The 15,000-nt window shown below is 38.4% G+C and overlaps 1 protein-coding gene across 3 annotated transcripts in view; it reads right to left on the reverse strand.

Annotated features, from left to right (window-relative positions):
- The window catches only part of LOC138022314 (RNA cytosine-C(5)-methyltransferase NSUN2-like), a 31,504-nt gene that overhangs the window by 12,821 nt on the left and 3,683 nt on the right, over positions 1–15,000 (reverse strand). For 2 of the 3 annotated variants that reach the window (XM_068869420.1, XM_068869419.1), the window contains exons 3-14: positions 14,511–14,605; positions 14,301–14,408; positions 13,461–13,566; positions 11,743–11,814; positions 11,196–11,280; positions 10,678–10,814; positions 8,231–8,289; positions 4,318–4,392; positions 3,357–3,487; positions 1,745–1,818; positions 1,264–1,391; positions 816–960 (exon numbers count right to left, since the gene is read on the reverse strand). In XM_068869420.1, coding sequence (XP_068725521.1) covers positions 816–960; positions 1,264–1,391; positions 1,745–1,818; positions 3,357–3,487; positions 4,318–4,392; positions 8,231–8,289; positions 10,678–10,814; positions 11,196–11,280; positions 11,743–11,814; positions 13,461–13,566; positions 14,301–14,408; positions 14,511–14,605 — 1,215 coding nt within the window. The remainder of the gene's footprint in view (positions 1–815; positions 961–1,263; positions 1,392–1,744; positions 1,819–3,356; positions 3,488–4,317; positions 4,393–8,230; positions 8,290–10,677; positions 10,815–11,195; positions 11,281–11,742; positions 11,815–13,460; positions 13,567–14,300; positions 14,409–14,510; positions 14,606–15,000) is intronic. The other variant, XM_068869423.1, reaches the window with a different exon arrangement.

Consider the following 15,000-nt stretch of genomic DNA (forward strand, 5'->3'; position numbering starts at 1 on the left):
AATATTCTGTGTCAAACCAGAGAAATCTATGCCTTTCTACTACCCCCTGAAATCCTACCAAAATACGCACGGAAGACTCTACGCACAAAGACACCACTTAGCAAGGGAGTGATAGGAGAGACTTTTCCCGACACACACAAAAAAAAAAAAACAAAGAAAAAAAAACAAATCCCACCCATTTTCCGACTAGAATTGCCGTACTTGGCAACCCAGTAAAAAGGTGCAAAAGATGCAAAGTCCAAACATGCAACATCTTTCCCAGCATTTACTGACAACAGGTAAATAGCATAGATCTTCGACTCCATGTGCCTTTCTTGCAAAGCATATTTACACATGGTAATTAAAGTTGGATATATTCAAACTTGTTTTAGACAAAAGGCTCTGGTAAAAATCATACAAAGCCTAATTTCATTCTTCAGAACCTCAAAGCCAGTTTTCCTTTCAATTCAAATAAAATAAAATAAGAAACACATTCATCAAAATTGGCGTATTGGAAACACTTGATTCTGGAGTTATATGAAGATAGTTGTATACAACTTTCTTCCTGTCATGACGGTTACCTCCACTAACGTAAAAATCAGGCTGCACCACCAAACACGGTTACTTCTTCACTCCCTTCAGGAGAGAATGCATGATGATCTCACAATGGGTTGGTGCATAAAAAGTGGGGATTTAAATATTTATCAGGGTTATCTGATTGTGTAACCTTTGTAATTTTCTTTGTGTTTGTTTGTGAATTAATTATAACTCTAAATGTGATTCAATATATGTCATTGATGAAAATATTGCAAACTACTTCTCTAATGCTTGCTTACTTGCCAATCAGCTTCGGTTTCCCACGGAAGTAGCCTGTGATTTGTACTGCCTCTGTTGCCATTTTCCCAAGGTGCTTCACACTTTTTTTCAAGAACCGCAATAAAAAATCCTCCTGTATCTTGTTGATGTGGATATACTCTCATACTTTAACCAAAAAGAAATAAAAATCACTTTGTAAAATGGAAACTATCAACATTTTAACTGCTCAAAAGTATTAACCAACAGAACTTCACTATGCTATATTCAGCTAGCTCGGCTCTTCACTGGCTAGGCTGTTTTACAGTTCTTGTTTTGCCTCAGTAAACCTAAACCATAAATAAACTCATAATTAATAACCTGATTCAGTAAGGAAACGACTACAAAAAAAGTTAAAATTAGAGACATAATGTACTCTCAGTCCTTGAGGTAATGAATTGCAGGCTAGATTAAAATGCTTAAAAAGCGTACCATCTTTCTAGGTGAAGTTCATTTGCAATATCAGATGATGGAGGCAGCATAGGTGCTTTGAAACCCTTTGCATAATACTCTGTTCCAGGATCACAGTTATCTACAATTTTCATGCCCTTTGTCATCACCTAAACATGCAAAGAAATATGACATTGACAACAATAGATAAAATAAATTTTCTGTGGAAGGATATAACCAGAGATGGTGCAGTGGTGAGAGCACTAAATGTGACCAGGCCACCCGGGTTTGATCCTAGACTTTACATCATACATGTATGTGGGTTGAGTTTGTTCATTCTCTACTCTGCTCCATGATGCTTTTCTCTGGGTACATCGGTTTTTTCAACCCCTCAAAAAGCAATGATTGATTACACTTGATTTGAGCTAACTTAATTTGATTCCTATTTCTGTTTCCCTAATTCCTCTTGTAAAATTGTAAATGCTTGCAATGGCCAACTCAAGATAATTTAGCTCAAAATTACCTTCCATGTTTTTAAACCAGGTGATCTTTTTAATTGAAGAAGATCAGATGAGACATCAACAAGTTCCATTGCTCCTGAATGATGCAATTAATATCAAATAGCCAATTAATATAAAACACCAACCCAGCTACAAAGTATAGGATTTGACACCGTTTTTGGACTTTGCAATTTCTTTTTTTTTTGGGGGGGGGGGGAGGGGGGTTTGGTGTAAGATTTATTTGCCTCAAGTAGGATTCGAACTTGGTATCTCCTCATTCAGAGGCATTCGTGATGATCACTAAACCACAGACGTCCATGCAACACTGAGTAATGGGAAAATCTGTATTAAAGAAATATGTGCGTGACCGCAAACAAGTCCAATTTTGTGTTTTCGTTGCACACATTGCAATATCCGGTCATCGTATGACTCCGTAACACATCTTACTGGGCTAATTACATAATTTTATAATTGTCCCGTTATTGTTAAGAAAAAGTACATTGTAAATATTTCAAAAATTTAATACCATCGTAGAAACTTGTAAAGCATCTGTTTACTGGTTTTGATTGGAGTCAATTTAGATTAGGATGATGGAAGTGAAGACTCAATTTGGTCAGTTGAGAAAGTTCAGTTGAATTGTCCAATTCAAAAGTTAGTTCAGCAACAATAAAACGCATGATAATGTGCTATGTAAAGACTGCAGGTTTTTGAAATGTGGTGTTGGAGAAGAATGTTCAACATTATCTGGAAAAAGAAGGTCACCAATTTGAGAGTGTTGCAAATGGCTGGTGAAAATCGCAGATTGTTGTATATGATTCAGAGAAGGAAACAACAATATTTTGGACAGGTGAAAACACAGTGAAGTTGCTAAGAGTTGCTAAGAGTAATCATGAAAGGGATAGTTGAAGGAACAAAAGCAAGAGGGCTACACAGAAAAATGAATTTAGATGATATTTGCGCATGAACCAATCAGAAAAAGGAAAATCTTATTATTAGGAAGTGTAAGGATGGAGAAAGTATCACATGACCTCCTACCTCCCCAGGAGATGGAACTTTACATGACATGGCAAATGTGAACAACTTTTCTACGATTGTACTTAACCATATGGTTGGGTCACGGAATGTGGACTTTGGACTATGGAATTGAACTGCCCATAGACCAAGATATTGTAACATAAAAAAATACTGAAATACTGTAAATTTTAAAGGCAATTGGCTAAAATTACATTTGAACAGAGTGTAGGGTACCTCTTGTTACATATATTGTCACCAAACAAAACACAACATTTACCGGTAGACTGGATTCGGGATGGGAGGGTGGGAAAGCCATTGCAGAAATGGCAAGACAAAAACTTACATGAAAAAGCAGGAAAACTGACATGCTATGTACATGTACCTTGCACCAGCAGCACCCCCCCCCCCCCCCTTACACAAATGGTATTCAAGCATTCACTACTTGCACAATCCCATAATACACCTCTATTACCCCCCAAAACTTTTGCATAACCAGTGTTTGCAATTTCTCCTGGGACATGAAAAGGTCCCAAGAAAAGTTGAAAACAATGCCTATTGCGGATTTCTGGGGGGTAAAAGAGGTGTATTATGGGATTTGTGCAAGTAGTGAATGCAACATACCTTCAGCCTTCTGAAGCAGATTACAGATGACAGCCTCATCTTCTATTGGATTCATTGTACAAGTAGAGTAAACAATACGCCCTCCAACAGCTAGCATCTCTACTGCTCTAGCTAAAATACGCAGTTGGATTCTGAGAAGCAAAAATGTAAGAAAAAGTTATAGTGGTGTGTTGAAGTCTGTGAGTTGATGTTCAGGTCTGCTGCTTCCATGTTTGGTTATGCCACCCATGTTCCTCTCACAGCTGGCTTACAACAGGTCATTTCATTGATACTGTGTGTTGAAGTCTGTGAGTTGATGTTCAGGTCTGCTGCTTCCATGTTTGGTTATGCCACCCATGTTCCTCTCACAGCTGGCTTACAACAGGTCATTTCATTGATACTAAAATTATTCACAGAAAAAACCCGGAAATTTCAAAAGCAATGTTACTGAAAAAGCAGCAGGGCCAAGAATTGCAGAATAGGCAATGTTCTTGTTCCTGCAAACTACATGATTAATCACAAGGAAGGGTTACGTTTTTGCAAATGTTGGCCGTGTAGCACTTATATTTCAACAGGATTAACTACTAGTGGGTAATGTGAAGTGCTAGTTTTAAACCAAGGTAAATTATGTGAGCGTTAGCCCTACTAATGGAATTGTGTGGGACCCACCTGGTCAGTGTTTTTCTCTGTCCTTGTTTGGGCCCAATTCCATTACTAGGGCTAACGCTCACATGGTTTACAAAGGTATAAAACTAGCACTTCACATTACCCTCAAGTAGTTAATCCTACATGATAAATCATATCACCTGAACCTTGTTTAATATCCAACCTCCCAAGAGTCACCTGTAGCTTTCACATATAGTGTCCTGACTAGTTATCAGAAGGTGATGGTTTGTTTGCCTATTGCGCAGGAACAGCTGGATTTTTTATGACTATGATTGAGTCATTACTGATAAATAAATCACCATTAAAGAACCATTACCTAAATAGACTTGAGCCAAGTTGAGGTGTCCACTTTTTCCAAATCAAGGGATTTTTCCTCAATGTCCCATCTCCACTGCAAATTCAAAAAGGGAAAATCATGATTTTGCCTTTTCCGCTCTGAACGGGATGCAACCCTTTTCTTCAATTACATCAACAATCAACACCCCAATATACGCTTTACAATGGAACGGAAAGCTGACCATGTTCTACCTTTCCTAGATGTTCTAATCAATAACACTGACCCGCACCAAAGTGTAACCACCGTTTACCGGAAAAAACTTTCACAGGTTTGCTCACCAGTTATCTGAGTTTTTGCCCCTTTACCTACAAATTGGGGTTAATCAAAACCTTGATTGATAGAACTTTTAAGATAAACAACACTTGGATGGGGTTCCATACTGATCTTCAAAAATTGTCTGTCATTCTGCGGAGGAATCTCTTCCCTGAAAACCTTATCAACAAATATATTTCTAAATATATTCAGACAGCAGTCAAGGGAGGGAAAACACAGTCTCATTCAGGAATCGAGCCCCAGGAAACACCTAAGTTTTTCTTTAAAATCCCTTACGTTGGGCACTTCTCAGTCACGGCACAGAGGTGTATACGCAAACTTGCTAATCGGTTATGTAAACCTATTGATATAAGTTAGTCTTCACTACTTTCAAAGTCAGGAATCTTTTTAATGTGAAAGATGCTGTCCCTGTAGGGCTTCGCACGCGTGTGGTCTATAAATTTTCTTGTGCAAGTTGTAATGCTTGTTATGTTGGTGAAACCAGCCGACACTTCTCCACACGAGTGCGCGAGCACTTGCTTTCAGACAGATCTTCGAACGTTTTTAAACATCTGCAGAGTTCAGAGTTTTGTAAGGCATCCTGCACACCGGATTGCTTCGAGATCCTGGACTCTGCAGCCACTAAGTACCAAGTGAAGCTTAAGGAATCCATGTATATAAAATGGGAGAAGCCCGATCTCAACCAGCAGGTGAAACACATTAACCTGACTCTCTCCCTGTAAGGAACTAAGCGTCACTCATTTAAATTTTTGTTTTGTTCTGTTTTGATTTAATATGCAATATTGACAACGCAATGTAACAAAGTTTGTAAGATCGCGCGCGCTTTAAATTCAACGGCGATTTCAAAATATGTAACACTGAAGATGACGGATGTACCGTCGAAACATGTCTGGAAAATTAAAGAAAGTTGTTATGTTTATACGAAAATCATGATTATGTTGACCAGTTTGTGACTAGAACATGCAACAAATTGATAACTCATTTTAATTTATAATAAATGAGCTTGTAATACTTTCATTCAGTAATTGAGTAATGACAAGATGTACAGGTGCTAACACAAGCAAGCAAAAAGCTATCAGTGAATATTACATGAATCTACTAATCTAAAAACATTCAATTGTAATCCGTGTTGTTACGGTAACTAATTACTGGCAGAAAGATAATAACCTCACTATTTCCACGATACGCAATTTATTTAACTGTAAACAACCGGAGACAACTTAACTCGAGCTAGCAACTACATGTACTCTTAGTACAATCTCACTACAATTAATTCAATACTTCTCTAAGCTGATCTGACCACAGGCAAAATACTGTCCTTCTCTTTGACCAAATCTCCTGAAGACTTCTTTCACAGTAACGCACTCCACAATAACCAACCGTAAACTTGACAGCAGAATGTCAGAATCACGCACGAACGGGGAAATTCCTTCAGTTGTCACTTGTCACACAATATCACTTGGAAATCACAAACAGGGAACGAAGCCCCAAATCACAACAACAACAACAACCACCTGACTAGAGAGCCGCCTATATAAGTATACGAAGAGAGTCTAGAAGTTTCCAAAATTAAACTCTATTTTCAAACTTACGAGTCACCGACTATTTTCAAATTGATGAGTCACAGTTCTAGAAAATTCTTGAAACAACACATTGTGTAACATTGATCTTCGCAAACTTTCCAGATAATTCCAATCCTTGTAAGAATCCCCCTCTTCAAAAAAAAAGAAAGCTTGTACAACTTATCCTTTCCCTTTATGTGTGTTATATCCAAGCCGTACTCTTGAAGCATCAAACTCCACCTCAGCAATTGTTGATTCTTGTCCTTTAACTTGTGAAGAAAAATAAGAGGATTATGATCACTCAAAACTTTGATTGGTAGACTCGAAGAAGTGATGTAGACTTCAAAATGCTGGAGGGCTAACACTAATGCAAAACATTCTTTCTCAAGGGTTGAGTAACTTCTCTGGCTTTTACTAAACTTTTTTGCGAAGTAGCAAACAGGATGATCTACTCCATCTTTATCTTCTTGTAAAAGCACAGCACCAGCAGCAACATCACTTGCGTCTACAGCTAACTTGAATGGGGCATTGAAATCAGGAGCTGACAACCCTAGGGCGCTGTTCAGTAATGCTTTTAGTTTTTGAAATGCTCTTTGACACTTGTCGCATCACTCAAACTTCTCTCTCTCTTGTTTAGTAATCGAGTCAGAGGTTCAGTGACTGCAGAGAAATTTGGGCAGAATGTCCTGTAATATCCTGTCATACCGAGAAAATGCATTACTTGTTTCTTGTTTTCTAGTCGTGGGAATTCACAAATAGCACTGATCTTGGCATCGACTGGTTTCACTTTGCCTTGTCCAACCACGTGCCCCACGTTAGTTACTTGTGCTTGCTTCTTCCTGTTCCAATCTTTCTTGCATTTCTAATTTCTTAAACTCCAACTGAAGCTGTAGTTTCTTTAACTCTGAATCAGATGTTTCAAATGTTTCTAAACTGTCAATTCGAAAACTTGTAAACTCACTAAATGTTTAACAATGATATCCTGAATCTGGTGTTTTTGTATTGCTTTCTTAACCTCTAACCTCAAATGTTTTGCTAATGAAATAAGGTCATTCTTTTTTAAGTCATAAAAAGTATCCTCGCAAGGTTCTGACATAAACTTCTCTGGATCAAAGTCCGCCATCTTAAAACATGACTTTAGATTACTGAATACGATAATACTCTCAAGGTAAATGCTTAAATTTGCTTTTACTTAAATTCACTCCCGGACAGGCCCCCAATTTCTGTTATGGTAACCAATTACCAGCAGAAAGATAATAACCTCACTACTTCCACGAAACGCAATTTATTTAACTGTAAACAATGGGAGACAACTTAACTCTCACTACTTCTCTAAGCTTATCTGACCACAGGCAAAATACTGTCCTTTTCTTTGACCAAATCTCCTGAAGACTTCTTTCACAGTATCACACTCCACAGTAACCAACCGTAACCTTGACAGCAGAATGTCAGAATCATACATGAATGGGGAAATCCCTTCACTTGTCACACATTATCACTTGGAAATCACAAACAGGGAACGAAGTCTCGAAAAACAACAACAACAACCACCTGACTAAAGAGTCGCTTATATAAGTATCCGACGAGAGTCTAGAAGTTTCCAAAAGGTACTATTTACAGCTATTACAATAAACTCTATTTTCAAACTTACGAGTCACAGACTATTTTGAAATTGATGAGTCGCAGTTCTAGAAAATTCTTGAAACAACACCTTCGCGAACTTTCCAGACAATTCCAATCCTTGTAACAGTATGAAGATGCTTTCAAAATTCATATTTTGGACAGTATGGAGTTTTCTACAGCCAAGAAGTTTACTGCTCCCCAAACCCAAAGGAGCCTGCAGGCCAATGATAATGCTCAAAAACCATTGTGATTACACCCAACATTTGTCACACAAAGACAAAAATATTATTTACTTGGAAGAACAGTCATCCAAATGTTACAAAATATTTTACAAAACAAAATATATCATTTAGTGGCTGTTATGTTTTTTAAATCAGCCTTATGCAAATGGAACACTGAAATTCTTTTTTTTGTCCAACAATCTATAAACTGACCTGCAGGGTACATCACAAAGTACTCTGTCAAATAACAAAGGAACTTTTTCGTCACCTTCCTGAAACACAAAAAGGCCTCAACAGGTTACTACCCAATACTGAGAGTGATCATTCGATCCATATGCCATGTATTCCAGGGCTCAACACTAACGGTAGCCAACTAGCCACAAGATAGTGAAATTTCAGTTTTGGCTAGTAGATTTTGAACTTCCACTAGCCATTGGGGCTAGTAAATATTGTGAAGCAGTGGAGTTCTGGACGAAAACAAATATAAAAATTATTTCTTATGGCTAAGGCAAAAGGAGAGAATAGAAACTAACAACAGAAACTGTGAGTGGATTCTATGGAATTTACTGCCTTAGAAAATGATAAGTTGAGAAAATAAAACTGAGGAGGAAACCAACACCGATTACAGTTTCCCCACGCCACGTTACAAACCATTAATCATGTGTGAAATCATGTGGAACTTCTCAGCTGCTGTTACCATATGCATGTAACTCTGTCGCAAACAATTGCAATCACCTTCTGAGAGCTTGATCACAAACAGTTTGCGTAAATGGAAACACCTTTTACGTTCATCCCCAGTTTTTGGTCGACATTTTTGGATTTATTTATGAGCTCATTTAAATCATTTGGATTTCTATAACTGACAATTTTATTACCAGCCATGTTAATATCCTTGTTTTTATCCAATTTCTTCTTGAGTTCATCGTTTACGTATTCACAATTATTTACAGCAGACGTTTTATCAATTGAGTTTTTCAAACCATATAATTTTGAAGCTCTGTTTGCATGTGTACCATCTTTTAAAGGAAAGCAGAGAACAACCGGAAAAAGCTAGACTGTTTGTAATAGTTTTAAACTCCAGTCTGATCTTACGCCTTATGAGCCTGGGACTATCCAGTGCTGGCGTGTCATTCCATTATTGTGTATGTATATCGCACCCTTGTCTTGTGTCATAAGGCATGAGTGCCATGTCATATCACACGCTAGCTGTAACTTATAGCACGCTGCTTGAAACAAAAGCCTCAGCGTGCCAAACAAAGCCTACTGTGACAGTCTAATAAATGTGCGCATATCCGTGACATTGTGACACGGAAAGCGTGTCGTATCATGACATGCATGGCCGTGTCATCACCTTTTTACCCAAAATCATGTGGAGGGTCACATATAACAGGCATGTCCACTGCATTCTCATTCACAAACAAGTGGTGAAAACACAAGTTCAAGACAGAAGAAAAACACAAGAATTGGAAATGAAACAAACAGAAAAACAAAGAGAAAAGGAAATGAGATTTGTTGTGATTATGATATCAATGAACGACCCACCCAAGAACTGACAACCAGGTAAACTGTCACCAACCATTAATTTTGATAAGGCCAGACATGGTAACGGTTTTCCCATTGACCAACCACACAGGATGTTCTGCTGCTGGCAGCAAGTACATGCCTTTTGTTTTTTCGATTCCTTGGGTGACTATTAAGGATCTTTCAACCATGAAGACTGGAAATGGACCCTGCGCTCTCGTAACTTAGGTGTGATGGTTGGAAACTGTGGCTACTCATTGGCTGGATTCACATTTTAAGTTGTTCTGACTGGTACAGGAAAATATGTAGTCATAAGGTTGGATTTTGAGCTTCTTTGGGGTCTCGAAGTAATGAGATGCATTGCATTGGTATTGGTGGAAAATACGTGACAGCTTTGGACAGATGGGTGACATCATGGGAAAGTGGCTGTGTCCATATGTTGATGAAGATGATGAAGGAGAACGTCACGCAAAATGGCAGGCCATTGTGAAAGAGCATGCAAAAATCATGCAAGATCATGTGGAATCACTCAAGGTGGACAAGATGGTGGTACAGATATGAAATAAACAACAGAAAGAAGCATTCAATTGCTTTATTTACTTAATATTTATTTATTTAAAAGAGAAGCCTAAGAGTAGGTAGGGTGGGTTGACTTGTTGCCACCTCACATGTTCCCATGTCCTAGTCAACCCTTTAAGTTCACAAAAATAAAATAAAAATGAAAAAAATAATGATAAAAACGGCTATGGCAGTAAGACTGGCAGCGGCAGGTCAACATGTGCAGCCTCTCTATGGATGAGCATGTGGAAACAGTGGGGGCTACTACCATTGTTAAAGTATGCTTGATGGAACCGTTTTAGGCTACAGTACTTGAATGGCCTCTTCCACTCAGTCTACAGAAAGGCAATTGAGGCACACATACACTGTAAAAATATGCTACTTGGTAAGTCCCATTCCTGATATACAATTGTGCCATTATAAGGTCTGTAAAAAACATACAGATCATACAAGCCAATTTTGTCAAATATAGTAAAAGGTGACTAGTCTGAGCCAAGGTCCTTCTTCCATTTCTCCCTCTGGTGTGATGAACAGCCCTTACAATGAAGACTTCATACAAACCAATCATTTTGTGGACTCACCCCTTTGACAAACATGGTTGGAAACATAGCTGCATCATGGTTTGTAATCAAACAGCAGGGACTGTGAAGTCTTTTGCTCTGATGAACCAACATGTAACATCTCTTGTTTTGAAGCTCATTTGCTACCACAAGCCCATCTAGCAACCACAAGAAAGAAAATAAAGAATTATTCATCAAGCACATTAAAGTGTTATGTAGGTTAAGCTTTCATTGATAAGTGCTGTCAAAAACTTTATAATCTTTGCACGTTCTTCACATCCATGTATCACTGTGGAGCACTATAGTTGAACAAAGTAATAATTCTGCTTTTAAAAACTTTTTTGTGTTTCACTCAACATGAATTTCCTAGCAGCACTTGACAAAACATGGAAACTGACCATTTCCATGGTAATAGTCTGTACTGTAAAATCCCAACCATAAACCAGCCAATCAGAGTACTCCATTCTGATATTATTGCTTTCCATGCAACAATAATTATTATTTTACACTACGTAATGAGTACCATTCATAAGAATTACCAGGTATTCCAGATGATTCTTCACCATGAAGAAGTTCAATAAGTTGAACAGTTTTTGATCCTGGAGCAGCACATGCATCTAATATCTGGAAACAACAAGAATAGACTACAGCTGTATATGCCTGCTTTCTGATTGACTTGCAAGGGAGTAAAAAGCTATTGTCTGCCGTTATTTCTTCAGGATGTCAAACTAAAGAATGTCATGCAAGTCTAAATAACAATCTAATTCTGTTAATTCAGAAAAGTAAGATTCAAAGGCAAATCTTCCTCATGGGTTCTATGGCTCGTCCATATGCTGCCTGTTTTAGGAACCTTCTGTGTACTTTTTACTTTCCTTTCTTTTAGCTTAGTATAATGTCTATAAAACAATTAGGAAAGTAAAAAAACTAGTCTGAAAATTTTTTAATCACGGAAAATTCTCAAGTGCAACATCTGTAACATACACAAGCAACCACATTAAGGCCAAAGAGAGATGAAACCCTTCAAAAACTAAAAATACTTAAAAAGTATGTGATATAAATGCGTTAATATCGTAGCAGGATACAAACCTTTTGGCCTGGTTTTACATCTAAAAGCAAAGGAGGAATCATACTAACAGCCTCTTGTCGACTGATGTTTCCCTAAAAAGTGAAAAAAACCTACCATTATCTTTAATAACAGAGTATCCACATCATCATGCATATGGCTTGTTTTCTTTTGTTAATACAAACCATAGTTATTATAAATAAATGTATATCAATCCAATTTTGATCCGGGTTTATCCCCATAAACGAGAGTGGCTGGGTTTACCCCACTTTGTGAGCAATCTTTCTAACTCCCACTCTCCATCTCGCTCAATTCATGGCATCCTTTTTCTCCAAACCAACGCTCTTGCTCTCCTTCTCCACTTGCCTCTTCAATGTCTCCTTTGGTCGTCCTCGCTTCCTCTTGCTCTTCACTTCGAATTCCAACGCTTTTCTCAGAACATGCCCATCATCCCTACTCAACACATGCCCGTACCATCTCACTCCATTTGCCTTTGCCATCTGAACCATTGTTTCCTTCAATCCCAACATCTCCATCAGGTCCTCTGTCCTCTTTTTGTCCACCAGTTTTGCACCACACATTGCTCTCACCATTGCTCTCTCAGTCCTTCTCAAAATTGCTATCTCATTTTCCCTCAGACACCATGCATCTCGTCCACTTTCACCATACGCCGCAATCTCCTACCAAATGATGCATTGTATCTAGCACCTTTCCTACCATCTTCATTTTTGCATGCTCTAGCAACTTCACCCCCCTATATGCCCCACAACTCATTGCATCCCCTTTCCCCTTGAAAATTGGTACCACAACACTCATCCGGCATTCCTCTTCCATCCAACACACCCTGACACAGCTCCACCATCACACCAATCCCGACCTCCACACTCGCCGCTATCATTTCAACACTTACCTCCAAGGGTCCAGCAGCCTTTTCGGCTTTCTTTTCCCCCATCGCCTTCACCACTTTGTCCCGACTAACCCTCTCAACTGGCCCTTCCACCAAGTATGCTTCCACATTCTGATCCCACCCATTCTCTTCATTCATAATTCTTTCCATGTGCTCTTTCCAGACCTTCCCTCCATCTTTCTCACTGAAACTCAGCCTACTGTTGCTTCCTCTCATGTATCTTCCTCCCTCAACATCTTTCCCATCCTTTTTCATTCACTTCACAAGCTTAAACATCTTGTTTGGATGCTCACTCAGCCCTCTCAGCTCCCGTTCAGCCGCCTCCTTCATTGCTTTTGCAACCACCTTCTTTGGCGCAATTCTTCATGCTCTAGTATCTGGCCTTGTTTGCCTCAGTCCCACTCTTACGCATCTCCTTATGCGCATCCTTCTTTCTCGCTATCGCTTCCTTCACGTCCTCGTTCCACCACCATGTGTCCCCTTGATCTCTCCTCCCTTTCTTCTTTCCACATACTCTATCACATGCCTTTAACATGTACTTATAATTAATACACAGTACCTGTACCACACTTGTATCTACATTACATGCATCATTATTTATAAACATGGTTTAAAGAGAAGGAGCTTAGATAATGAGTAGACAAAATAATATCGGAAACAAATGAATTAAGATTGGAAAAGAGCTTGCATTTAACTAGGCTTTCAAAAGGTGGATATTATAGCAATACTTTATTTTTTGTCACATGCATAATACAGCACAAAAACAACCAGTGTCCATGGACACTATCAATAGTCAAACATAGACAAGATACATTATGTAGAATGATGTCTTACAGTTTCCGTTTCATGAACCAGGAATTTGTGAAACCTGTCCATGCAAGATGACTTTCTGATGTATCTCTTTGTGAGGTTAATTTGCCATGCTAACTCATCAGGATACCTGAAAATACACACAAAAAAGAGCATTATTACAAATATATATATATTTTTTTCGAGGTTCATTACACTGAAAACAACTGATTTTAAAATGATCAGTCCTTTGCTACATGTATGACTTCCTCATGGCGATTAACTGCACTTACATGCTCAGGCAATCTCAATCTTACTCCGAGGCACTCCGGTTTTCCTCCCAAACCAAAATCGACTACCAGCTAGAATATTCCGAGTGCTGTGCTCCGAGGTCATGCATGGATGGTGCTCAGGGGCAAGCGCCTAGCCGGCTGCACAGCTCCTTTGGTTCGACCTCGTTGAGCTGCACCCTTAGCAATTCAGTCTCTGACTAGTGCACGAAAGGGTGTGCAGCAAGCCAGATATTATTATTAGGAGGATATAGAGTAAACCCTGACTGGAAGCCCACTGCGAGGGACCAAAAGTTTGACCTGTGCTTGCAACAGTTCATCAGCAATGGACAAATGATCATTGCTAGGGGCAGTTGATTATGTCGAGAAACAACTAAATTTGATGCTACTCTCTGAGAGGGACAACTTACTGATCACATTTAGGGGTAGCTATGATCAGTACCCCAACTCTTGTTTTTCAAAACAACACCCCAAAAAATTAATGGAAGATCAATTTTTTACAGTTGATGAACAAACTAGAATATTTAAAAAATTAATACAACTTTAAGTTAAAAAATTCATTTAAAATATTATTGACTTGGATTGATTGATTTACCATGAAAGGGGTCTTGGTGGATCAGTTGCCTTCCCTTCGTCATCTTCTACTGTATCAAGCTTGGTAAGAAACAACTTTTGCATAGCAATTGACAGTTCCTTGGCATGACTATTACGAAAAATAATGCAAGGCAGTTGCAAGAGCCATTGATAAGCCAAACTAATGAACAAACCAAATTGCGCAAAGTGTTTTATGCATGTTACTATTAACCTCCTTGTTCCTGTTATGCGGATTGTGCTTGGTAGCTCCTTCTGTATTGCCTCTAGAAAAGCTGGAAACTCATCATCAGGAACTATTTTTTGAATCTGACAAAAAGTAATATTATTTGTTGTACACTTAAAAGAACGGATTAAGTTTTCAGAATTGCAGTTTTCTGTCTCAACTTTAATTTGCTACTATCTTGCGTCATGTTATACACTACATTATTTTCTAGAGATGAAGTACTGCACTTTAGCTCTGTGTGGAGTCTTTGCCGTTTCTCATTGTTTCTTGGTGTTTTTTTTTTTAAACCACGGTCTAAATGAGGTTACTCACAGCTCAATCCACAGGACCAAAGCATACATTGATGAAATTAATATATTGCTGAAAAAAAAAACCTCAAAATGAAGTTAGTATTTTATCTGCTTTGCCAAACAGCACTTGTATAATTTACTCAGATTTTTGGCATGCCCTTGCATAAAGAATGATGAAAGCTTTTTGG

The sequence above is a fragment of the Montipora capricornis genome, chromosome 10 (assembly GCF_036669925.1).
Source record: "Montipora capricornis isolate CH-2021 chromosome 10, ASM3666992v2, whole genome shotgun sequence".
Lineage (NCBI taxonomy): Eukaryota > Metazoa > Cnidaria > Anthozoa > Scleractinia > Acroporidae > Montipora > Montipora capricornis.